At 40.0% G+C, this 27,352-nt stretch overlaps 1 protein-coding gene across 1 annotated transcript in view; it reads right to left on the bottom strand.

Annotated features, from left to right (window-relative positions):
• Window positions 1-21,133, bottom strand: part of C9H18orf63 (chromosome 9 C18orf63 homolog) — a 42,266-nt gene extending 21,133 nt beyond the window's left edge. Inside the window, exons 1-7 of the mRNA XM_062200313.1 lie at window positions 21,000-21,133; window positions 18,310-18,388; window positions 15,957-16,013; window positions 12,642-12,753; window positions 12,065-12,106; window positions 9,429-9,505; window positions 3,112-3,221 (exon numbers count right to left, since the gene is read on the bottom strand). Coding sequence (XP_062056297.1) covers window positions 3,112-3,221; window positions 9,429-9,505; window positions 12,065-12,106; window positions 12,642-12,753; window positions 15,957-16,013; window positions 18,310-18,388; window positions 21,000-21,133 — 611 coding nt within the window. The remainder of the gene's footprint in view (window positions 1-3,111; window positions 3,222-9,428; window positions 9,506-12,064; window positions 12,107-12,641; window positions 12,754-15,956; window positions 16,014-18,309; window positions 18,389-20,999) is intronic.
• Window positions 21,134-27,352: the final 6,219 nt, after the last annotated feature.

The raw sequence follows: 27,352 nt of genomic DNA, 5'->3' as shown, positions 1-27,352 counted from the left end.
GACAAGGTCATAGTCAAAGTGGAAGTTCTCTCCTCCCTTCAGAGAAAGGTACCTCCTTCTTTGATGGCCCGTTCTTTCCACTGGGATCTCACTCACAGAGATCTTTCATTTAGGTCATTTTTTTTTTGACAGAGTGTCTTGGCTTTCCATGCCTGAAATACTCTCATGGGCTTTTCAGCCAGATCCGAATGCCTTAAGGGCTGATTCTGAGGCCAGAGTGCTGTTTAGTATATTTGTCATTCTATGAGTCTGCTATACATCCTGCTTCCCATGAAAAGTGATCCCTGTCAAATATAAGAGTGGGAATAAGAGAGGGAGGAGATATACAGTTTGGCACATGCTCAATCAGACTTGCCCCAAATGGAAGAGTTAGAAACGTGCCAGGGGATTACAATTCAGTCCCATCAAGGTGGCATGTACCAATGCCATCTCACTAGTCAAAGTGATCAGTTTCGGTTCATAATTGATCACAATGATAGGATTAAGAGTAAAGGGATCACATAAACAAGACTAGTGTCTGATAATACTAACATTTCTTACTAAGATCCATCCTCAATTGACTTTATACATATGATTAACTCTATGTTAAGAGTTCAACATATAGTATGAAGAGAAAAAACAAACAAAAATAAAACTGTTCCTTGACATTTGAGACAAGGGCAGCTCAAGTCATCCCTTCTTGAAGTGTCAATTTCACTTCCACAGATTTTGTTTTAGGTGCTCTATGCATGCTCGCAGTTCAGGGAGAACATATGTATTTGTCCCTTTGGGACTGGCTTATTTAAGTATGATGTTTTCTATATTCATCCATTTTGTTGCAAATGACCAGATTTCATTTTTTTTTACTTCTGTGTAGTATTCCATAGTGTACATATCTCATAATTTCTTTATGCAGTCTTTGGTTGATGGGCATTTAGGTTGGTTCCATGTTTTAGCTATTATGAATTGAACTGCAACAAACATGAAGATGCAGATAACTCTTCCATTTACTGATTTAATTTCCCTTGAGTAAATTCCCAGGAGTGGGATGGCTGGGTGATATGGCAGGTCTATATTCAGGTTTCTGAGGTATCTCCATCCTGGCTTCACCAGTCTACAATCCCACCAACAGTAGATTAGGGTACCATTTTCCCCACATCCTCACCAGCATCTGTTGTTTGTTGATTTCTGTATGAAAGCTATTCTAACTGGGGTGAGGTGAGACCTCATTGTGGTTTTGATTTGCATTTCCCTGACAGCTAGTGATCCTAAACATTTTTTCATGTGTCTGTTGGCCATTTGGAATTTCTCCTTTGAAAAATATATGTTTAAGTCCTTTGCCCATCTCTTAATTGTGTTGTTTTATTGTTGTGGAGTTCCTTGATATCTTTGTATATTCTGGTTATTAATCCTTTAGTTTGCAAATAATTTCTCCCATCAGTTGCCTGTTCATTTTCCTGAGTGCTTCTTTTGCAGTACAGAAACTTCTCAATTTGATGCAATTCCATTTGTTAATTTTGGCTTTGACTGTCTGTGCCTCTGGGGTCTTTTCCAAGAACTCTTTGCCTATGCCAATGTCTGGCAGGGTTTCCCCAATGTTCTCTAATAATTTGATGGTGTTATGTCATAGTTTTAGATCTTTAATCCATTTTGAATGGATTATTGTGTAAGGTGTAAGGTAGGGGTCTTGCTTCATACTTCTGCATGTAGAAATCCAGTTTTCCCAGCACCATTTGTTGAAAAGACTGCCCCTGCTCCAGGGCTTGGTTTTAGCTCCTTTGTCAAATATAAGTTGGTTGTTGATGCTTGGATTGATTTCTGGTAATTCTATTCTGTTCCATTGGTCTGTCCATTTGTTTTTCTATCAGTACCAGGCTGTTTTGTTTATAACTGCCTTGTGGTATGTCTTGAAATCTGGTATTGTGATGACTCCGGCTTTGTTTTTTGTTGTATAAGATTGCTTTAGCTACTGGAGGTCAAAAGGGACAATTTCATTTCTTCCTTTCTGATCTGGATGCCTTTTATTTTCTTGCTAATTGTTTTGACTAGGACTTCCAGCACTATATTGAATAGAAGTAGTGAGAGTGGGCATTCTTGTCTTTTTTCTGATCTTATAAGGAAAGCTTTCAACTTTTTACCACTGAGTATGATGATAGCATTGTGTATGTCACATATCATCTTTATTTGTATTAAATCTTAACTGGAATTGTTACAAAAATTGAGCTGAATGGGTGCAAGCAACTGTCAGTTATAAGCACAAAACAATGGTAATAAAATGTTGCCAAACAAAGGTATGCATAGTAATTGGTAGATTTTAGGGAAAAGTCAATTGAGAGTTAAATAAATCAGTCAAACCTACAAGTATCTTCCTTATCTACCTCTTCCTTACTAAATTCTTATGTGAATGCTATTAAAGTTCTATTTCTTAGGAAAGTTACAATTTCATCTCAATAGTGCTGTTTATTAACAAATCATTTTTCCCCTGAAGATAATACAAACTTAAAACCTAGCTCAGGGGCCAGTGTTGTGGTGTAGTGGGTTGGGCCACTGCCTGTGATTACAGTATCCCATATGGGCCCAGGTTGCTCCTCTTCTGATCCAGCTCTCTGATAATGTGCCTGGGAAAGTAGCAGAAGATGGCCCTAGTCTTTGTGCCTCTGTTATCCACATAGGAGACCTGGATGGAGTTCCAGACTTCTGTTCATTGTGGCTATTTGGGGAGTGAACCAGTGGATGGAGGATCTTTCTGTCTCTCCCTCTCTAACTCTGCCTTTCAAAGAAAGTAATTTTTAAAAACTCAGCTCACATCAAATTATAATGAATCATTAGTTATACATTTACAAGGTTTTATTAATATTATTGTGATGGTTATCATTTTGGAATGATAAGTCTAGAAATTTTACTGGTTTTTGAAACTAGATCTAAAAAGAAATGTAAGTATATAATTATTTTAGTGACTTGATAAATTGATGCCTTGTGTAAGATTGACAATATTGTTGCAATGTATTTTTAAAATTATAATTCAGTTTTTAAAATTCACTAAATGGTTTATACTTCTCATAACAATGCTCAGGAGAAAAATAAGAGGGAACATTTTGAGCCCACCCTAGATACTATAAATTTAAATCTCACCTTGGCAAAATGTAGCACCAGCTGCTTAAGATGGAATGACTTGCAATGACAGCATTCTTGTTAGTAAGAAAGTCTTTTATAATACTCTGAGAAATATTAAACTCTTCTAGCTTTTAACAGAAATAAGATTTTAATGTATTATTCCTCAAAGAATTTGGCAAGGAAGAAAAAATATTTTTAAAAATACATATCTGTTACACAAATACAACACAGTTGATTACAAGGTAGTTTTAAAGACTAAGTTACACTGAACCATGCACAATCACATCTCATAAAGTAATCAGTGTTTCAGTGCCCCCCATTTCTCTACTGTACAGTATCAGAAGTATTCTACACTCTCCCTTTTATCCTCCTGATGAAAACTCCTATTTTATACTTATTTCAACTGGTTTTCAGTTTTTATTGCTTGTTAATTTACAGTAAGTAGAATCCTTCCCAAAGGAAGGGATCTACATTTTATAAGAATAACTTCTTAACTCAATTTGTTTACTTTTTTTTTCTAAAGAGAAGGATGGTCTTTGGAGGGGAGAGAACAGAATTGATGCTCCATTCTCCTTTTACATTCCCTTCCTACTTCCTAGAATTCTTTCCTTGTACCTTGGGTCCCCTACTTATAGGGCCTTTAAGCTTCTAGGTAGCCAGTAAAAGTTCTCCACTTCTGATTTCCTGGGAGGCATTTTGTTATAGTTAGTCAAAGACAGAGAGACATCAAGCAAGGTGAAAAAAAAAAAGTATTAATGTTAAAGAATCCATATAAAGATTAGAGAGAATGGTTCACAATTCTTCACTTTTTTAACCTATCATTGTAACATCTTTTGAGAAATAATGTTCTACCTTCACTGCCTACTACTTTTCAAGGAATTCCAGCTAACCTGGCCAACTCTTAGTTGCCTGGACAAGTCAGTAACATTTTAGTAACACACTTAACATTGTCCCCATTGACCTGACTGCTCCTTACAGGCCTGGATCTAGACCTTTCCTTTCCACATCCAGTGATTAATCTTTCTTTATATTCTGGTAGTATTTTTTATGACTAATGTAAATAGGGGAACAAGAGAAGAAAAACATGAATATAGGAAGAGGAAGACAAAATATGCTGGTTATATCGTGAGTTAAGAGGGCAAGAATACTCAGATAGAATAAAGATGCACAATGTCCTGTGCACAAAAGGTACATCTTTCACTATGATATACTACACTGAAGAGCTCAGCTGGCCTTAACTGTGTGAGGGAAATGTGGCTGGGGCAGGGTTGGCTATGAATATCAGAAAAGAATAGAAGCAAGTGGATGATCAGACTGAGGGAAAGAGAACCTACAACAGAACTCAAAGGAGGTAGGTATCAGGTTCAAATGTAGTTTATGGATTTTCACATATATTTACATCACTTGAATTTCTATCCTTTGGGGTGTCTTCTGTAGTACTCATAAACTCAAGACAATTGAAGCAAAGATGTGGTACCAGTGCCTATAGCCTATACTGGTCTTTCTCAGCACAGATTGTTTTACAGACTGGCAAGTTATCCAACTGTTCACCATACACCCTGGTATTTATTTACTTAATAAATATTTATAAATGTCCTGATATGACCAAAATCATACTGTTTAGCAGTTGCTTAATAAATATTACTTCTTCCTTATAACGCTAAAGAATTTGGACTTAGTTCTCCATAGACCATACTGAGATAGTAGGGATATTTAGGTCAAGAACCTTTGTTTTATGAACAGAACTCTTTTGAAACTGTGAGGAAGATTGAATAATAAACTAGAAAGGGAAAGGCTAGAAAAAAGAAGGCCTGTATGGAGACAAGTTGAACAGTCTAGGCAAAAGAGATCTAAATTAGAACAAAGGAAATTGAGGCAGAGAGGAGCTAATTTCAGAGACCAGTGTAGGCTCCTAGAGACTAACTGGATAGAGGAGGTGAAGTGAAAAGGTCAAAGATGACTGAAATCTGTTTGTAGGCAAAGTATTGCCTGTTGATGCCAATGACCAGGTGAGTAAATACAAACGATGACTAGAACTGGAACTGAGGAGGGTGACAACTACGTTCAGTTTTAGACCTAACTGAGTCTGAGTGCCACTAGTAGATTTGCACCTTCATGTGAAAGCTTCTGAGAGGAGATATAAGTTACAAATATGTAAGACTATTTGGGAGGTATTGATGTAGAGGCTGAAATTACTGGAATGGGAGCTTGCTAAGAAAAAGAAAAGGGGGTTGAAAATGGAACCATAGGAAATAGCAACTTCTAAACTGATAAGAGAAAAAGAAACCTGAATGAACATTAGGAGAATTTGGCAAATGAGAAATCAAGAAGGAGGATGATTTCAAGAATGAAAAGGTGGGGCTGGAGCTGTGGTGCAGTAGGCTAAGCCTCTGCCTGCGGTGCCAGCACCCCATATAGGTGTGGGTTCATGTCCTCACTGCTGTTTTTCTGTTCCAGCACTCTGCTATGTCCTTGGAAAGCAGTGGACTTGGAAGAAGCTCCTGACTCCTGGCTTCAGATTGGCCATCTGGGAAGTGAAACAATGCATAGAAGGCTTTTTTCTCTGTCTCTCCCTCTCTCTGTATCTCTACCTCTCAAATAAATAAATTTGTTTTTTTTTAAAAGGATGAAAAGGTAAAAAGTAGCGTTGCAAAGATTTCAAATTTGAATTCCCTCAGATATCTCTGTCTCTGAATTCCTAAAGCACTATAGTTCCTACATAACACTTATTTTGACACTGTACTGACAAGCACTGTTGTATTTTCATTCGTGGTGTCTAGGTATCTACTTCTGTAAGGCTCTATGGGAAACAAAAATTTGAACAAATGTAGGGCTAGGTGAAAGCATGCTGTAGTAGAAAGAACAGAGTTGAAGGACAAACTCTAAATCCTGAAACTTTTACTTAGATCAGCAACTTTTAACCTCTTTCTGTTTCAATTTATTTACTTATAGCAGCAATATCTATAATTTTGAACCTCTACTATGTGCTAGATGCCATACTAAACATTTAATGTATTTTATCCCATTAATGTATTTATAGTCCCATGAGGTAGTTATCATTATCTTGAATTTATAAGAAACAAGAGTCAGTAATATTAAATAACACAGCCAAAGAAATTAAATAACACGCTAATAAGTGCAGAACTGAGGGGTGGTGCTGTGGTGTAGCAGGTAAAGCCACTGCCTGCAGTGCCTACATCCCATATGGGTGCTGGTTCAAGTCTCAGCTGCTCCACTTCCTATCCAGCTTTCTGCTAATGCCCCTGGGAAAACAGTAGAAGATGGCCCAAGTGTTTGGGCCCCTGCACCCACAAGGGAGACCCAGAAGAGATCCTGGCTCCTGGCTTTGGATTAGCTCAGCTCTGGCCATAGCGGACATTTGGGGAGTGAACCAACAGATGGAAGACCTACTCCTCCCTCCCTCCCTAACTCGGCCTTTCAAATAAATAAATAAATCTTTAAAAAAAATAGGTGCAGAACTGAAGAAATTAATGTGATTCTGCACTTACACTGAAATTTTTGGGTATGTGAATATTAACCAATGCTCAATACATGTTCTGGTCTTCTGGTAAGTTTGTCATGCATGCCTTTTATTTTGACCCAGATTTAAAACTTCCAGAATGAAAAGATTGTCTTCCATCCACACCTTTCATGTATATACATATATGTAAAATCCAACATCAAGTAGTTATCTATGAAAAAATACAACTGTTTCCAGATACTCATTTCTCAAGTTTTCATTCCACAAAACATTACTGGAGTGAGTGACAGGAATTAGGGTAGGCTCTTACAATAGAAATATTAATAAGGCACAGATGGTTACCTCTAAGAGCATTAAGTTTAATGAGACATTTGTACAGATACCAATATGTGATGAACATGGGTAGGGGACCACAAAAGCTAGGGAAGTCTTCCCAGGGGGATGACATCTGAGGCAAACCTTGAAAAGTGAGCCAGACAAGGGGCATTGCAAGCTCAGAGAATAGTATAAGCAAAGACGTGGAAAGATGAAATAACAGCTATATTTAAGAAAGAAATAGTAATTTGGCTTCTCCAGGGAGGAGTGATGGGCCCTTGGGGAGGGCCTTGTAAGTCATGCTAAGTAGCTGAGAGTTCATCTCATAGTCCATGGAGGCTATGGCAGACTTTTAAGAAGGGGAATGAAATAGTAGAAAATAAACTAGAGGGAAGGGATTCCCCATCTGACCTAATAATCAATACCAGATTTTTATAAAAGAAAAATTAAATGTACAAAATGCCATATCATAAAAGTAAGAAAAAATGGGATTTAGAGGAGCTGATGATCACTAATAACCAAGGGAATCAATATAACAGCCATCCATGTATTGAGTATATAATGTTAGAGAAGAGGAATGTGTCCCCATTACCGGTGTTCTCTTCCATGTTGAGAAAGCTAAATAACACATATCCTGGGGGTTGGTCTGCCCCACCATTCATTCTTCCTTCCCTAGGGCAGATCAGATAACTTAGCCAACTGGTAAAACTGGGATGAATAACAAGTCAGAGTTGGCTCAACTCCTTTCTCTCCCTCTTGGGAACAGGCCTACTGGCACAACAAGAGTCTGTATTTCTTATGATCGTCCCTACACCTGAATTCCCAAGAGAGGTCTGGAATTTTCTACTTCTGCCTTAAGAAAGTGTGGGTAAATCTGCCTAATTCTAGGATCCAGATAAGGCACTTTTTCTAAAATCTGTTTTTCCTTCCTGGTGATAAACACTGTGACCATATATCTCAGTTCATGTGTGTTAGGCCAGTACTTCAACAGGTTAATGTCTCTTTCACTCTCAGAATGTCTCATTTTGTACAATAAATCACATTAGTATTATTTTCCTCTTTGTCAGACTCTAAATTGGTTCAAATTCAGGCTAGAACACAGAAGTATTGTGTAGAAAATTCAAATGTAAGGTGCAATATTTGTCCTCATGATGCTTACTCTAAAGAAATTTGTGTTGTAAAAATAATTCTAAAAAGATAAGTAAGTATGAGTATGTAAAGGTTAACATAAGGGTTTAAATGAGAGTAGGTGATCACACAGGATTTGCAGGTTCCTCTCCAGTCCAAGAAATACACATCATGTTACCCATGTAGTTACTTAGTTGCATGTAGTTACTTAGTTCTCTATATATCCATGCAGGCAGGAAAGTAGATCCTATTCATCTTTGACATATTCATTGCCTCAGCATAATAATAATAAAAAAGAGAGAGAAACAAATGAATGGAGGACAAGCAAGACCTGTACAGCCAATCAGAGGAGGCATAAACAAAGGGAGGGATAATTTGGGCTGGTAATTCTCTGTTGGAGTAGGGGTGGAGTTGCTGTCCAGGGCACGGAAATATATTTAGCAGCATCCCTGGCCTCTACCTTCTAGACACCAGTAGCAACTTCATTCCCTCCCCAACTATAACAATCAAAATCATCTCTCGACATTGCCAAATTTCTCATGGGGAACAAAATCTTCCATTTCTCCCTCTGCTGCCCCCCTGTTGAGAACCACTGGCCCGCAAGATAGAAAATAGCATTTATTGAATGACCACTAATGTGTAAGACTTGATGCTAGGTGCTTTGGAAATCTGCAAAATAAAAGACATCTACTAAGAAGATAGAGTGTTAATGATGAAAAATATATACAAAAAATGCTATGACCATGACAAGGGAAGGGAGTATTACATTTAGTATAAACTGAAACAGTGCTTTTAATAAAGGAGAAAGCAGCAGCCAGAAGCGAGTGCTGAAATAGGCTAAGGTTGGGGAGAATCTTAGATGCCACCTAAAAAGATGTCTGAACAAGGGGATAATATGATAACACCTGTTAAACAGAAAGACTGCGGGGCAGGTGTTTGGCCTAACAGTTAAGACAACAGTTAGAATGACCACATCCTACAGCCAAGTACCTGGGATTGAGCCCCAGCTCTGCTCCTGATTCTATCTTCCTGCTAATGCACTCTGAATGGCAGGAAGTGATGGCTCAAATGGCAGGAGACCTGGACTGGTTCCTAGCTTTTGGCTTCAGTCTGGCCCAGACCCAGCCATTGCAGACATCTGGAGAATGAGGCTCTCTTTGTCTCTCTTTCTCCCTTCCTCCTTCCCTCTCCTCCCGCCTCCTCCCAAATAAATAAATAGAATGATATTTCCTTTGGGGAGAAATATGTAGAACAATATAATATGTAAAATAGTAAACAAAATAGTATGGATTTTTGATAATAAAACTTTCCTTGCTATTAAAAGTTAAAACCTAATACATGTTAGTAATCATAATAAACATATTCAGTATAATGAAATATAATAAATCATGAAAAACAAAATATTTGGTACCTCAGGTGGTGGCAGTCTAACTGTATAAGCTTCTATACTTAGACAAACTTGAGTTTCTGTTACATTGATGTCTAACACTGAAAATAAAATACTTAACTGTTAACTGTCTTGAATTATTAATCTATTCTATCAACTTAAGTTTTTTAGTAAAAAATCAACTTAATTCTTAAGTAAAAAACTAAGAATATATTTTAACACACATATTAAAATTCAATTAATTACAATATTTGACAGTCTACACATAAAACATTAAGAGACAGGTATGAAACAACATGGATATGCATGGGTAGGAGGGCTAAAGGTTACTATAAGAAAAATGAGACATCCCATAGCTAAGAGGGAAACCCAACAAACTCTGTATACAAGCTTGACATCTATTACGTGGAAAAATAAAGAGGTCACCCTCTTCCAAAGTCTGGAAGATAGTACACCATGCTTCTTCTTCTTTTTTTTTTTTTTAAAGATTTATTTATGGGGCTGGCGCTGTGGCGCAGTGGGTTAAAGCCCTGGCCCTAAAGTGCCAGCATCCCATATGGGCACCAGCACTAGTCCCAGCTGCTCCTCTTCCTATCCAGCTCTCTTCTATGGCCTGGGAAAGCAGTAGACAATGGCCCAAGTCCTTGGGCCCTTGCACCCACGTGGGGGACCTGGAAGAAGCTCCTGGCTTCGAATTTGAATTTGTGCAGCTCCGGCCATTGTGGCCATTTGGAGAGTGAACCAGCGGATGGAAGACATCTCTCTCTGTCTCTACCTCTCTCTGTAACTCTGTATTTCAAATAAATAAAATAAATATTTAAAAAAAATTATGCATAGTTTTTTCATAATATGTATTTTCCATGGACTTTTTGAAGAACCCTTGAATGTAGTGGTTGATAGATTCCAGATTCTCAAGAGCCTGGAGATCTATGCCTTCCTTTTCACAGGTTAAAATACCTGTGACAAGTTAGGCTAGAGTGACCTTGGGAAAGGGTGAGACCTGAAGAGAGCGTGAGGAGCTTCTGAGTACTAGTAATGTTGTTTCTTGACCTGAGAACTGGTTACAAAGATTTGTTTAATTTGTGAAAATTCAATGAGTTGGGGGCCCACACTGTGGCACATCGGGTTAAAGCCCTGGCCTGCAGCACCAGCAACCTATATGGGTGCTAATTTGAGTCCCAGCTGCTCCACTTCTGATCCAGCTCCCGGCTAATATGCCTGGGAAAGCAACTGAGGATGGCTCAAGTCCTTTGTTTCCTACACCCACATGGGAGACCCAGAAGAAGCTCCTGGCTTCAGACTGGCTCAGCTCTGGCCATTGCAGCTATTTGGGGAGCAAACTAGTGGATGGAAACCCCCCACCCATTTCTATCTCTCTCTGTAACTCTTTCAAATAAATAAAGTAAATCTTTATTTAAAAAAAAGAAAATTCAATGAGTTATACACACAACTTGTGTTTTGCTGTAATGTATTATTTTTCAATAAAAGTGTAAAGAACAGAAGCACAGGAGTGAGGAATTTTGCTCTCCTATTATGGTTAGTCTCTGTACCTGTAGTCTCACGGCAGTGTTTGGGGCTGAAACTAAATTTAGATAATGAACCCACTCACTCAGAGCTGGAGTGCAGTGACTGCCAGTGCACAGATAAAACACAAAACCAGGGTCAGGAGGGCACTCAGGCTTTAGCTGGCAGGTCTGTCAGATCCAACCATGTGGGCCACAGGCCAGGCTTGTAAGGCTATGCCCAAATGGCAGTGAAAGCTATCCTGACTGATGGATAATATTCACTGTGTGCTCAGGATCCCCTCCTAGGTGCTCTCTAGCTACTATTTAGAAACCTGTCTACTGGCAATACGACCATGCAAGACAGTGAAAAAATTATATTTGACCATAGAGTAACTCTATTTTAAATTATCTGTATCCCTTTATATGATCTTTCTATGGAGATGGGGGAGGGAAAAAAGAACCAAATTATTCACATAGGAAATGGAGGTTTGACTTACATTAGTGTTAAGGCCACTTTTTATGACATGATTCTGGAAAGTATACACTATAAAGGCCTACAGAGTTAAACCCGCTAGAAGTGAGGATTTGGAATAGCAGTTAAGATGCTGCTTGCTTGGCGTGCCCGCATTCCCTATTGAAGTGTGTGGTTCAACTCCAGGATCTTTCACTTCTGATCCAGCTTCCTGCTAATGCACACCCTGGAAGGCAGCAGATGATGTTTCAAGCACCTGGGTCTCTGCCACCTATGTGAAATTAGACTGAGTTCTGGGCTCTTGGCTTTGGCCTGGTCCAGTCCTGGCCTTTGTAGGTATTTGGAACATCAATCAATCAATCAACCTCTCTCTCTCTGTCTTTCAAATAAAATTAAAACACCTAAATTAATCTTAAAAAGAATTAAATTTCTCCAGTCATAATTTTCTTTAAGTAGATAAAATAAAGCTTTTTTCCCAGTTAAGATGAGTGACATTTCCTCATATAGGTATATATGTTTTTTGAACCACAAGTGATTTCCCAGGTAAAATTCCAATTACTCAGTATTTGGTTAAATTCTGATATAACCTATCACTAAGATAAATGATCTGTTAACACTGTTTAAAATAATTGTTAACTGTATTAATGTTTAAAGGTTTTATTTACTTACGTATTTTTACTTACCAACAGCACTTTGCTTTCCTATCTGAGAAAGAAAATCTCTTCCTTAAAAAATTCATAGAGAATGTCATTTTATTATACCTCATAAATAATCATGATTGACAAACATAACCTTTTAGTGTGGAATTATCAAAGCCAAAGAAAATACTTTAAACTGCAATTGCTATAAAGGAATATCTGATGACAGCTCAGAGGGAAAATATAATAATCCAGAAAGTATCTCAATTAAAAGGACAGAAATAATCAATTCTTCCCTCAAATACGTCTTGTTATAAAATACTTAGAAAACAGCCAGACTTCAATGAAAATTCAGGATATCCTTTAAGCCTCAACAACATTAACAATTTATTTTCACTTATAATGCTTCATAACATATTTCTTTGTATTACATAGTAAAAAATTTTAAAGAAATATTAGCAGCCCTCTGGATGTAATTCCAAAAAAGGAGATGATATTTATGTTGTGAGCTTCCTGAAGAATGCAATCATTTTAAAAACGATTCCCTAAAAATAACACACCTTAAAATTAAAAACAGATGTATATAATGGAAGTAATATAGTTCAGAAAGAAAGAAAATCACCTTGTACCAAGAGATGTCCAGCTCTATTCCAGGCTGGAGCAAGTCTGGCAGTCAATGAATACGAAAGGCAGTTTTGAAGAATTACAGGAATTACTCTTTGTGGAGCCTCTACCTAAAAACATTAAATGGAAAAATACAAGCAAATTTGGGGCAATTGCTGCATCACTGTAAACTTATAGGTAATAATAGTTGTACATAGATCACCGATCAGCAAAGTGGACCTTCTAGACAAAAATTTATAACCACTTCTATAGCAAATGCTATCTGGTTCTAAAATTAAAGAAATGATATTGACTCCAAAACCAGTACTACTGCCATGCTATTGTGGCCAAATTCTACATGCTAACCCTGGCCCAGAAACTTAAGCTTTGAGAGCTCCTATACTAAGAGTCTTCAACTTTACTTGATATTCTGCTCCACAGAGAGGTACCTGGACCAAAATGATATCTTTTTATTTTCTATTATTGTTAACTCTGGCTCATCATCAGAAAATTATTATAGGCACACATGCAGTGAATGGAGTGTCTGTCTCTATTTGTACAAATTAATTTTAAAAATCAGGACTTTCACTTCTGATTATAAATAACTGGAACTAGATTTATTTTCTCACTTGAAATGTCTAAAACACTGGGTAATTTATATTAAGCAATAGCTCATAAGATATTACACTCGGCAACAAAAGAGTGATACAGAAAAGACTGGCAACCAACAAGATGAGTCCAGTGATTTCTCCAGCTTACTGATTAGAATTTCCAGGCTACAGCACAGGGTGGGGAATCCAGGAAGACTCTGGCAATCTCCCCAATCAAAGAGACAGAGTTAGTGGTTCAGGGATGCCAAGGAAGCCAGATGAGAGCCACACAGAGAGCAAACCCTGCCAATCAGCAGTCAGTCCCTCAGAATATTCACCCGAGTGTGGATTAGCACATGTACATGTGGAAACTACCCAAGGCTGAGGAAGCAACCAAGGCTCCTTGCTATATAAACATCACTGAAAATAGAGTCCAGAAGACAGCCTGTGCAAAAAAAAGATATCTGATAAAGTAAGAAACCCAAGGAAAACTGTCTCTATTACCTATTCCCCATTTTTGTACCATTTTGGCTTCTGGTAAATGTTGCCAGGATACCCCATGAATATTATATTATCAGGGGAAGGAATCAAAACTCTCCATTTGTTTCACAGAGAATTTAACTTAAGTTACCATCAGTAGGACTCCTAGCAGAACAATGAGGTTAACCTGCAATGAACATATCCCATAAGCCATCAAGGTCTACCTTAGGGGGCCAGGTGGCTTTCTCTTTAATTTCTGTATTACTTTATTCCTTGGCCTAAGGAATTACACAGATTCAGCAGGATTTATCACAATAGACTCAGGGAGAAGTCTGGAGTAATTCTATCATTTATAACCATCCCAGCTGGTGGCCAGAATGCCTTCTAGAGTGCAGATGGTTCCATTTATCATTTCAGCTAAAATTAGAGACAGAGTTTGTATCACCTTTTCGGGTTGTGTAACCCTTACCATAGGAAAAACTATGTTAGGGTGTGTATGAGCTATCAATCAGTTATACCTCTGGAAGCTCCCCCTAGTAACCAAGAGGAGCTTTACTGATGAGATCTCTGCAGGCCACAGACAAAACTTCCAGGAGAAAGAGACAAATTCACAACGATGGATAGAGATTTCAATAATTGATGTAAGTAGGCAGAAAATATTTTTTAAAAATTCAAATCATTCCAAACATGTTCACTAACAACAAAGTTAGCAATTAATAGCAAGAAGTTCACTAGAAAATCCCCCAATATTTGGAAACTACATAATTCTAAGTAACTCACAGAAAATTTGGGAGTCATAATTTCTAACAAAAACAAAACATATGCTTAGGAGGAAATGGTTAGCACTGAATACTTCAACATTAGAAAAGAATTTCTCAAATTAATTCCACCTTAAGAAACTACAAAAGTAACAGAAAAGTAATCTCAAAGAAAGGGGAAGAACTGAAATAGTAAGGACCAAAACAATAATCAACAAAAATATAAAGTAGTAAAACAGGAGAGAGGATCAGTAAAACCAAAAGCTTGTCCCTTGAGAAGATCAGTAACATCGCCAAACCTCTAGCTAACCTGATGAGGGGAAAAAGAATGCATGACACACATGATCAAAATGAGGAACTTGAGAGGTACCATCACCACAGATTCTACAGCAAAGGAAAATGAGGAGATATTACAAGCAACTTTATGCCACAAGTTTGAACATCTTAATGATTTGGATATATTCCTTGAAATAGGTAACTTGCATAGCTCTAGTTCTATTAGAGAAAGAGATGAAAAGGAAACAGGAAGAGGGAGAATCATTTGCTGGTTCATTCCAAGTGCCTGCAATGGCTATCCCTGGGCTTGGCCTGGGGCCAAAACTGGCAACTGGAGATGTAATGTAGGTCTCCCATATAGGAAGTAGTTATCTAATTACATGACTCATTATTGTTGCCTCCCAGGATCTCCCACACAGGAGGCAGGAAGCTGAAAAGCCAAAGCTGGGAATTGAGCCCAGATACTCCAAAGTGGAAAGTGAGGAGTTAACCAAGAACCAGTCTAATCTCCTTTTGCAACATTTGTCAGAGTCTGTCCAAAAACACCATGATGTTTACATATCTATCAATCTAGACAGGTAGATGAGAAGATTAAATTTTTCAAGAGTATGCCAGCAAGACAGCAAAGGTGCTGCTACCAAACCAAGTTGTCTTCCATAAAGGATACAATTTTGTAGGGAGTGCTGAAACACTTAGGGTCCTGGTTCTAGACGAAGCACATATTTTAAATTTGGTTCTCATAGTTCATAAATTGTCTTTCCAAGACAACCAGAATGCTTAGATGGACAACTCTTCAGCTCTGGTTCTTGACTCTAACCTCCTACCAAGGTAGACCCTGGGAGGCAGGCAGTAGTGATGGCTCAAATAGCTGGGTTCTTACCACCCACACAGAGAAGACCCACATGAATTTGGTTTCTGGATCTGGGCTCCAACCCTGGCCCATCACTAAGCATTTGGACATTTGTGGAGGGAACCAGTGCATGGTAGCTCTCTCATGTGCTCTCTTTCTTTGTCCCTCTATCAAATAAATTGTTAAAACTAAAAAAAAAAAAAAATCTTTCGCCCATCTTTTGATGCTAAATGTGCACAAAATTGCTTGTAAAAAATTGTTTTTTTAATATGAATAACAATAACTTATGAGAAAGACACTCCAATTTTTCTTGACAAAAGAAGTTGAGTACACAATCAATACAAGCAACATCTGGAATTATTCTCCTTTTAAAAACTTACCTTAGCTCCATATTTTTCAGTATAAGCATTAAGTTTTCCAGCTTTATAAAATGATATCTATAACAAAAATTCACATTTATAAAAGGACTTAACATATATACACAACTAAATTATGTAATGCACTAAGATTTTAGGCATTATACATTGCAGCATACAACTCAGGTCATCATCTTGGCAGCTTCTATGCTATGGAGAAGAATCGATCATTCTCTCCTTGGCCCAGGAGCCATGGGCACATTCTCAGACTAGGAAGAGCCTTTCTGGGAATGATGTGACTCCAGAAGCCATATAAAAGAAAAAGCCAATACATTTCATATATAAGTATTTAACACCTTTCTTAATATACAGTATTCTTAGACATGAATAAGAAAATGGTCATAAATGGAAGATCAAGTCTTGAACTTACTAATGAAAAAATATAAATTGAAGGAATATATTATTTTTAAACAGATTGGCAAATATTTAAAATCTGCTAATACTTAATGTTCATGAGGATGTGGAAAAACAGATTCTCTGAGACTGCTGAAACATAATCCAGTACAAACTTTTCTGAGAGCAACTTAGCAGTATTTTCATTACACGTTAAAATATGTTGTAAGAGTGGGTGTTGTGTTGCAGCAGGTGAAGCCTCTGTTGGGAGATTCTCATCACATATTGAAGAACTGGGGTCAAGTCCTGTCTGCTTCCATTTCAGTTTCTTAACAATCTGTACCCTTGGAGACAGCAGATGATGGCCCACGGACTTGGCCTCCTGATACCTGCAAGGAATTCCTAGCTCCTGGGTTTGGTTTGGTTCAACCCTGGCTGTTGTGGGCATTTGGGGAGTGAAACAGTGAATGGAAAATCTCTCACTCTGTTACTCTCCCTTTCAAACAAACAAATAAAACCTTTAAAAATGTGCTTCTATACCACTTAATAAAAATGTAACCCCTCAAAACTACCAAATAAAAAGGATATAATTTCAATGATGTTTTCTTTCAGCAGTTTGTAACAGCACAAAACTAGAAACTCTGATGTGCATTAGAAAGTATTAAATAAATTACTAAATATCTATAGGACAAAATATTTCACAGCATTAGGAATATGTTTTAAGAAAGATATTCAGGAGAGGCTACTTAAGGGGAAATAAAAGACAAGCTTCAAAACAGGATATTTAATAATCCTATTTTGTACATATAAAAAATAACTACTTTTCTCTTATTATTTTTCCTAAGTCTAGGATATTTGAACTAGAACTCTAAAAGAGTATCTTCTTTGTTCCATGAAGTTTTTCAGGTAGAAGAGAATAAAATTAAGAGACATTAGTCTACTTGCTCATCAACAGCTTTCTCTCTTAAAAACAATATTAAGGACAAGAAAAGAAAATACGGTCATAAAACCAAGATGTAGGAGAAATATAAAGGAACTGAAAGTTTTGGATGATTTATCAGCATTGCCAATAATGTTCATTTCTCTTAATTCTGGGGAATTAAAATCACACAAAAACAGGATTTTCAGAAACACTTTTGACAAAACTTCCAGGATATGATTTTAAAATTATTGTATTTAAGATTGTTAATTTTTATTTGAAAAGAAGAGTTATAGAGAGGGAGGGAGGGAGGGGGAGAGAGAGAGAGAGATATCTTCCATCTACTGGTTCACTCCCACTGGCTGTAATGGCCAGGGCTGGACCAGGCTGAAGCCAGGAGTGAGGAGCTTCATCCAGGTCTCCCACATGGGTGCAGGGGCCTAAGTCCTTGGGCCATCATCCACTGCTTTCCCAGGAGCATTAGCAGTGAGCTGGATCTGAAGTGGAGCACCTGGGACTCAAATCCGCTCCCAATGGGATGCCAGCACTGCAGGCGATGCCTTAACCCACTGTATTACGGTGCCAGCCCCTTAATGAAAACTTCATTACCATTCCCAACAAATTATCTACGGCCTGGGAAATATGTTTCTAGTTCTGATTTTGCTAGGGATAAAAATATTTTTATACATGAAATTTCCAAATAAGAAGAAACATTAAGTTACTTAAAAGAGTTGGAAATTTATCAAATGTAAAACTTCTTCCTTAAGTGTAACTCCACATAACAAGATATAATAAAAGTATTAAGCCCATGTTATTTAAAACTATGCAGTAACATTTTATCAATAGTTTTCATCTTAGTATTTATGGGAGACAAAATGAAATATTAAATTGTAACCACAAAAATGGATTTTAAACATCAGGCATTTCATAATCTGTTAATGGTACAAAGTACAACATGAGTCACACTAATGAACCATCATCAATTTTATACATGCTACCTAAATTATGTTTATCAATATTGCTTCCAACAATTGGTAATATTTCTTCAAATATTAAAATACTAACCGCCATCACCACCCAAATTTGGTTTAACAGTCCTGGCACAGGTGATGTAAGAATCTCCTGATGCAAAAACAGCAACTGCCTGTGGAGATGAAATGTATTAATTCTGAAGTAGTCTACTGCACCCTCTGTGTTTTCACTTTACTGAAGCATTTATAAAATTTGCTTAAATTTTTAATTTTTTCTAGACAAGGATCTCTCCCCATACTTAGCATTTTGGCATGGTGCCATGGTACCTTGAATGCTGTAGGAACTTGGCCAACATTTGAATTAAGAAAATCATGAAATTTCACATAATGTTATTAATATGAGATCTGTCACAGTATCTGAGTTTCCCAGTCTCTTTCATCCAGGAAAATTACTCTTTTAAAACTCAATTTCTGCCCTGAAGATAGACTTGACAATGTCCAAACACAGTGACGATCTGATCCCTTTTAACTCATTTCTTCCCTTTCTCCCTCCTTCCCTCCCACCATCCCTCCCTTCCTTCCATCCACCCATCCATCCAGTGGCAGATAAAGGCTCATGAAAGCAAGAGTCTAATGATTTCTATTTCATCAATGACCAAAATTAGAACCATTGACTAGGATCTTTTCCTTCAAAAAGGAAATTCTTCACAAACTACAAAGCTGGTAGTGGTTTTAGCTTAATTTTTAATAGCCAAATAAACTTTTAATAAAAATCACCATAGCTCAAATTACCATCATTTTGTTTCCAAGGTCAAGGAAGATAGGAAAATACAGTTGGAAACTTGAAAATTTTCAACATTAACCATCAAAGAAAAATGAGCATGAGTATGCAAGGGATCGCTCCAAAAAGCCAAGACAGGCCAGTCTCTGCCTGGTGGCTTCATACCATACTCAGTTACAGCAGGCACCATGGTGTTACAAGGCCTTTGTCTGCCACAGCTGGTCTCCACCCTCTCTGTCCCAGCCTGTCAGATTAAGAAAGGCCCAATCCATGGGCATAGCCACTTTCAATGTGAGGCAAAAGCAGAAAATCTCACTTAAGATTTTCTACCTATTTTAGGGTCACAGGCATCATCAAATTACCCCTCTGTAGGAAGGACACAGGCTTCTTGTTGCATTTGGGTAGTAAAATACACAATGGGGAGCAGTTTTAAAATAACAGGGAACTGGAAGATAAACAACAGTATGTTTCTTATTTCTTGTCATTAGCAATTTCATAGGAGTTTGTTTTCCTCAAAGAAATTAAGGATTTAATCTTCTCATGTATTCTATAAGTCCTTCTTTAAATGCCTCAAACAATTTAAGAACTAGTACATGGTGGGCACTTGTAATCATAGAATTATACTTTAGGTTTCAACCAAGATATTTTACAAACATTATCTTCAGTCAGATTATCTTGAGATAGTTCTTGAAGAAATAGCCTTCAACATCTTATATCAAGCTGAAAATGAAGAAACTATACTAGTAAAAATGTGTACAGTATATAGAAGTACCCCATAAACAGTACTCAGTAAATATTTATTAATGAGTAGTGTGGGTGTTTGGGCCTAGTAGTTAAGATGTCCAGGTTGTGGCACAGCAGGGGAAGCTGCCACTTGAGATGATGGCATCCTATGAGTGCTGATTCGAGTCCAGTCCTGCTCCTTGCCAGTGTGTCTGGGAAAGCAGTGGAAGATAGCCAAGCACTTGGTCCCTGACACCGCGTGGGAGATCCAGATGGAGTTCCAGGCTCCTTGATTTGGCCTGGCCCAGCCCCAGCCACTGGAACCATTTGGGGAGTGAACCAGTAGATGGAAGATCTCTCTTTCTCTCTCTCTGTAACTCTGCCTTTCAAATAAATAAATACATCTTAAGGAAAAAAATGAAAGATGTCCACATTTCGCACTAGAGTACCTGGGTTCAATTCCTGGCTCTGGCTACCAACTCCAGCTTCATGCTAATGCAGGCCCTAGGAAGTAGCAGTGATGGCTCAAATAACAGGGTTCACACCAGCCACATGACTGAGTATTTTGATTTAAAGGAAATATTTCTAAAAAGGCTTCCATAGCCTTGGCAACTCATGACTAGAGCCTAGGGAGATTACTGACGCCATGAACAGGAGTGTCAAATTGTTAAGTCAGCAACAGGAGTCACTGTGTACTTACATCCCATGTGGGATCTGTCCTTAATGTGTTGTCTAATGTGCAGTGATGCTATAACTAGTACTGAAACAGTATTTTTACACTTTGTGTTTCTGTGTGGGTACAAACTGATGAGATCTTTACTAATTATATACTGAATCGATCTTCTGTATATAAAGATAATTGGAAATGAAAAAAAAACCTGGTGTTAAATTGGAAATGGCATAGAAAATTAATTAATTTAAAAAATATATTATGTAGGATCTCTGTCTTTAATGTGCTGTACATTGCTATTTAATGCTATAACTAGTACTCCAACAGTATTTTTTTTCACTTTGTGTTGCTATATGGGGGCAAACTGTTGAAATCGTTACCTAATATATACTAAACTGATCTTCTGTATATAAAGAGAATTGAAAATGAATCATGATGTGATTGGAAGGGGAGAGGGAGCGGGAAAGGGGAGGGTTGTGAGTGGGAGGGAAGTTTTGGGAGGGGGAAGCCATTGTAACCCATAAGCTGTACTTTGGAAATTTATATTCATTAAATAAAAGTTTAATAAAAAAAAGTTTTAAAAGCCTAAGTTACAAGGTGTAGTTTTTACCTGCACATCTTCATTTGTGTACTCCTCATCTCAGTATCTGTTACACCATTACTCAGTATGAATCTGACAGCACAGAGCTTTTGTAAATCTGGAAGTGTGACGAAGAACAGTAGCTGCTGCTTAGAATCACTCATATTTTCCTACTATGTGTCCCAGCAATCAGGCCTTTAAAAACAAAACAGCAATGAAAAGGTAGTAAACTATCTCATCCATAGGGTTTCAATACCAATTCAGTACCAATTCAATATAATATTTGATATTATATGATACGATAATAGAGGGGACTGTGCTGTGGCACAGTGGGTTAAACTGCCCCCTGCAGTGCCAGCATCCCATATAGGCGCCAGTTCAAGACCCGGCTGCTCTACTTTCAATCCAGCTCTCTGCTATGGCCTGGAAAAGCAGTGAAAGATGGCGCAACTCCTTGGGCCCCTGCATCCACGTGGGAGACCCGGAGAGGCTCCTGGCTCCTGGCTTCAGATCAGCCAACTGGGGAGTGAACCAGTGGATGGAAGACTCTCTCTCTCTCTCTTTCTCTTTCTCTCTCTCTGCCTCTCTGTACAACTCTGACTTTCAAATAAATAAATAAATCTTTTAAAAAAAGATAATAGAAAAACTGTTGGTAAATTTCAGCAACATCACTGACATTTTTCTTTAAGTTTTTCTATGATTTTTTGTACAGCTTTTAAGATAAACTTCATATAACATGCAATTTATCCATTTAAAGCTTACAAGTCAATGTTTTTTACTGTAGTCACAGAATCACACAACCATCAATGCAATAAGTATTTTCAGCATGCCAGAAGATATTGTTTCAAACCTATAGTTCTGTAATACAAATAGGATAATTTGAGAACAAATGATACAAAACACCAGATACTTTTTATCAAATGCCTACTACAGCCTAGGTATTACATATGTTTCTTTTTTCTTTCTTTCTTTTTTTTTTTTTTTTTTTTTGACAGGCAGAGTGGACAGTGAGAGAGAGAGACAGAGAGAAAGGTCTTCCTTTTGCCGTTGGTTCACCCTCCAATGGCCGCTGCGGCCAGCACGCTGCGGCCGGCGCATCGCGCTGATCCGAAGCCAGGAGCCAGGTGCTTCTCCTGGTCTCCCATGCGGGTGCAGGGCCCAAGCACTTGGGCCATCCTCCACTGCACTCCCGGGCCACAGCAGAGGGCTGGCCTGGAAGAGGGGCAACCGGGACAGAATTCGGCACCCCGAATGGGACTAGAACCCAATGTGCCGGCACCACAGGCAGAGGATTAGCCAATTGAGCCGCGGTGCCGGCCACATATGTTTCTACTATATTGTGCTTAACAAATTCCTTTTATAATTCCTGATGGTTCTTAAGTTTTATTCTGTTTTCAGAAAAAAAAATTCCTATGGCAATAAAGTTTCAAAATACAAATAAACACCAAAGTCTTCTGCTCTTTAAAATCATCTCTATAATGCTCTTCAAAGCTGAGGCATATATTAGTCTTCATACATAAAATAAAATGTTTGCTGTGATCACTAAATTATTACCCAGTTTTCTTTCCCAATAGGCTATCTGGTTCTAAAACTTCTATTTGGGGGTACATTTTGCACAGTTGCTAGTTTACACAAAAGTATTTATATTACAAAAATCTGGAATATACAAATAAATCAACCTACTGGTGATGAAATAAGCTAGCACACACAAATACATTCGAGGAAGGTAACCTGAACCCTAGTACTTCAAATGTTTTAACATTAACATATTTTTTTCTCTTTAAATAAAACATAATCACATAGTAGTAGCCCCGGAATCTCAACCAAGACCAGCCTTCATTCTGATCACAAGAACACGGCCTTTATTATTAGAGGAAAAACTGGCAATGCCCTTTTGGCTCCAACACTTCTCCCTCACTCAAGAACCACAGTGTTTGAAATGCTCTTAATTATGGACCACTTAGTTCTTTTAAAAGTTGAAGTACTCTTAGAATGATTACCACAAATTCATACAGGTGTTAACGTTAATCAAAATGATTTTTGGTATCACTCAAAATAAAAAAAAAATTTCTTCCCTTACTCTGCTTTTATGCTGTTTTATATAAATTCTTATCAGGAAAAGCAACTTAAAAAGTTTTCTGTTAAATTATACTTAGAAATAATTTGCCAAGTGCTCAGCAGAAGAAACAAAATCCAAGATGGACCTCAATATATCTCATTTTTTATGTTACTGAAATAACTGAGGGGCCAGCGCTGTGGTGCAGTGCGTTAAAGCCTCAGCATGCAGTGCTGGCAACCCATATGGGCACTGGTTCAAATCCCAGCAGCTCCTCTTTTTTTTTTTTTTTTTTTTTGACAGGCAGAGTTAGAGAGTGAGACAGAGAGAAAGGTCTTCCTTCCGTTGATTCACCCCCCAAATGGCCGCCACGACTGGCACACAACACAGATCCGAAGCCAGGAGCCAGGTGCTTCCTCCTGGTCTCCCATGGGGTGCAGGGCCCAAGCACTTGGGCCATCCTCCACTGCCTCCCCAGGCCACAGCAGAGAGCTGGACTGGAAGAGAAGCAACTGGGACAGAATCCAGCGCCCCAACCAGGACTAGAACTCGGGGTGCCAGCACCACAGGCAGAGGATTAGCCTAGTGAGCCGTGGCACTGGCCGGCAGCTCCTCTTCTGATCCAACTCTCTGCTACGGCCTGGGAAAGCAGTGGAAGATGGCCCAATTCCTTGGGCCCCTGCACCCATGTGGGAGACCTGGAAGAAGCTGCTGGCTCCTGGCTTCAGATCAGTTCAGCTCTGGCCATTGTGGTCATTTGGGGAGTGAACCAGCAGAATGGCAGACACCTCTCTCTCTCTCTCTCTTAACACTTTCAAATAAATAAAACAATTCTTAAAAAAAAAAAAAAAAAAAAAAAGGCCCGGCGCCACAGCTCACTAGGCTAATCCTCCACCTGCGGCGCCGGTACTCCGGGTTCTAGTCCTGGTTGGGGCGCTGGATTCTGTCCCGGTTGCTCCTCTTCCAGTCCAGCTCTCTGCTGTGGCCCGGGGAGGCAGTGGAGGATGGCCCAAGTGCTTGGGCCCTGCACCCGCATGGGAGACCAGGATAAGCACCTGGCTCCTGGCTTCGGATCAGCGTGGTGCGCTGGCCGTAGAGGCCATTTGGGGGTGAGCCAATGGAAGGAAGACCTTTCTCTCTGTCTCTCTCTCTAACTCTGCCTGTAAGAAAGAAAAGTAAGGAAGGGAGGAAGGGAGGGAGGAAGGAAGGAAGAATTGAGTTGTGGAAGTGATAAAGAAACACGACCCCTTTTATTACTCAAAAATTTGTTAAAATAGTACAAAGTTCTAAGACAAACACAACCTAATCCACAATTTTAATTCACTTCATCTGAAGAGTTTTAGTAGAGGGTATCAACAATAAAAAGATAACATATAGCTTGAGTTAGGACAACCATGTTCTAAAGAAAACAGCTCAGTGACATGGATCAAAATTAGTGAATTTTTACTTTTACCTTTAAAACACATTGCTCATTAAAATTAATTTCTATTTATTCAAGTATCTTACAACCAGGAGACCTAAATGCCAAGTCACCAACCAATTCCTGTGAGCACTTCTCGCCTTTTGTCAGTCTTCAAAGACTGATCAGAAGACGGTATGCAACAACACTGATCTGTTCCTCGAAAAGGCAATAATTTGTAATTTGTATTAAACGTGATAATTAATAATTTGTAATCACCTGTAAATTTAAAAAATCATAATTGGCAAAACTCACAGATTCAAAAAGAAGTTTATTTTTTGCTAGATTTTATAAGACCTATACGGTAAAGCTCAAAACCTGGGCCAACCATACTGATACATACGGGTGAATTATTAGCATATTGTTCAGAGACTAGCGCCACACGCCAAATTCTGGAAATTCACCTTGCTCCCAATTACCAGCAGGACACGCAACAGACGTTCCCACCGAGCAGCAGGTAGAGTCGGACTTCCACACTGGAAGCCTTAAGGACTTCGGAGAGAACCCGAAGTCTCCCTGGCCAGGAAGTCCGTGGGCTCGCGGTCCGCCGGGACCTTCACCCTGCGTGTCTCCCCGCGGCGCCCAGGGCAGGACGAAGCCTGAGCCCAGAGCCACGCCGCCTGGCCCCACGCGCGCCCGGCTCCACTGGGGCCGCCCCACGCCCGCCCGGCCCCACGGGGCTGCCCTCAGGCCCGCCCGGCCCCACGCCCGCCCTCAGGCCTGGCACCTGCCGCCCGGCTCCCCTTCCCGCCTACAGGAAGGAGCTGTGTGGAACACAACTGCGGGACGGTACAGTTCGGAGAGGAAAGCCGGGAGGATGCTTCCAAAAACTGTGACACCGGCGCCTCCAAGGCCCGGCCTCCCAGCTACATCCAGGGAGGCGACGCGCAGGGCCCCAGCGCCTCCGGCTCCGCCGCGGTGCCTCGCGCACGTGCCTGCTTCTCCTCAGCGTCCGGAACCTGCGCCTCGGCCTCGCGCGCCCGAACGCCTCCCGCGTCACCTGTCGAGCCGCTCCCAGCAGGCCTCGGTGCTCCCAGCAGGCCTCTGTGCTCCCAGCAGGCCCCTGGCGCCCAGAGTGAGCCTGAGCTCCCCGCGGGCCCCCGGCCCCCGGCCCCCGCACGCCCCCGGCCCCGGCCCCAGCACCCGCATCCGCATGCTCCTCGCGCTGGCTGTCCTCAGCACGCCTCGTTGCCCTCGGCCATCCTCGGGCGCCGCTCCCGCGTTCCTGGTGCGGCCCAACCGCTCCGGAGGTGCTGGCTCCGGCCCGGATTCCGGAAGGAACAGCCGGGGTCGGTGTTGCTGGGAGAGGAAAGCTGCACCCGGCGGTGGCCACAGGCGGCCTCCCTGGGCGGCCTTGCCGGTCTGCTCTGGGCGACTTGCGAAGTGGCCCTGACGCCCCGGCGCTGACCGCCGGACGCGCGGCGCGGAGAGCTGCGGGCTGTGATGGGCGCCTCTCCTCATTGGTTCCGTGTTTGTTGGGCACGGTAGCCCCGTTTGATTTTTACCTGGCAGTGTGAAGGTTGGTACCAAGTTGGAATCCTTTTTGCTCCATCCGAAACTGGAGCCGGGGTCCAAGTGAGTTTATTTTCAAGGACTTTCCAAAAAGCGATTTCTTGTTCCACACGTGCGCCATGCTTTGCCTACTTCACCAGTATGTACAGTTTTCTGAAACAAAGTTTGACATGCTTCAAGACTGTAACACGGGCCTATGTGTGGCTTAATGGGTTAAGCCACTGCTTGCAATGCTGGCATACCATATGGGCACCAGTTCGAGTCCTGGCTGCTCCGCCTCTGATTCAGCTCCCTAACCTGCCTGGAAAAGATGGCCCAGGGACTTAGGTCCCTGCCCCCACGTGGGAGACCCAGATGAAGCTTCTGGCTCCTGGCCGTGGGAGCCATTTGGAGACTGAACCAGAGGATGGAAGAGCTCTCTTTGTCTGTCTCTCTCTCAATAACTCTTTCAAATAAATAAATATTAAAAAAAAAAAAAACTAACAATTCAGACAAAATGTTCTGGACAGAGAACTTCCCCAGCCCCCATATCTCCACCAACCAGCCAGTGCCACACCTGTCTCAGGTCCCCCAAGTGACACTTTGTATCCAGGTAGCTTATGTAATTTCCCTTTTTGCCTTTAAAAACTCCCCCTTGCCTCAAAGCTCCTTGAATATGCTCATAGTTTACTATGGCATGTGTATTCCTATTGTAATGCTTCATCATTACCAAATATTATTCTTTGGAGAATATCTGATTATTTACATTGGCAGGGGTTGGGAGAAAACAGCTGGTAATCAAGAAAAATGAGCAAAACCTTAGTATGATAGATAGTGTTAGGTGCCTTGGGGAAAAATAAAGGAAGTTAGAGTGATAGGGAGTGTTGGGGAGAGAACTTTATGTTTAATGGATGATGTCTGAGTAAAATGTGAGGGCAGTGAGAATGGATGAACTTGTGGATGGGGGAGGGGAGTTGGGTGACAAGAGATGGACTCAGCCTACAAAGTCCTGAGGAAGGAAGGTAACTGGGGCTGCACCAGGGCAGGGAAGAAATTGTAACCCAAGGCTGGAGGACCCAGAAGCAGACAGTGTTAGGCCTGATGAGCCACATAAGTTTTAGCAGGTGCACCTAGGCTGCTGTGCACAGAATGGAGTGAAGGGGACAGGGAGCAGTTAGAAGGCAATGGCAGTAAAGCAGGACAGAGGCAGTGTGGCTTGGATCCCAGTCGTGGCAAGGGAATTGGTGAGATGGGATTGGATTCTGGATATACTTTAAAGTTAGATAATGAGATTTAGATACAGGTTGGTGTGGAATCTGAGAGAGCCCCGCCTTTCAAATAAAGTAAATTAAAAAGAAGAAGAAGAGATGGCTAACA

Source organism: Lepus europaeus, chromosome 9 (genome assembly GCF_033115175.1).
Source record: "Lepus europaeus isolate LE1 chromosome 9, mLepTim1.pri, whole genome shotgun sequence".
In the NCBI taxonomy this organism is placed as follows: Eukaryota; Metazoa; Chordata; class Mammalia; order Lagomorpha; family Leporidae; genus Lepus; species Lepus europaeus.
The sequence above is the reverse complement of the archived record's forward strand: the minus strand, read 5'-3'. Positions and strand labels throughout refer to the sequence as shown.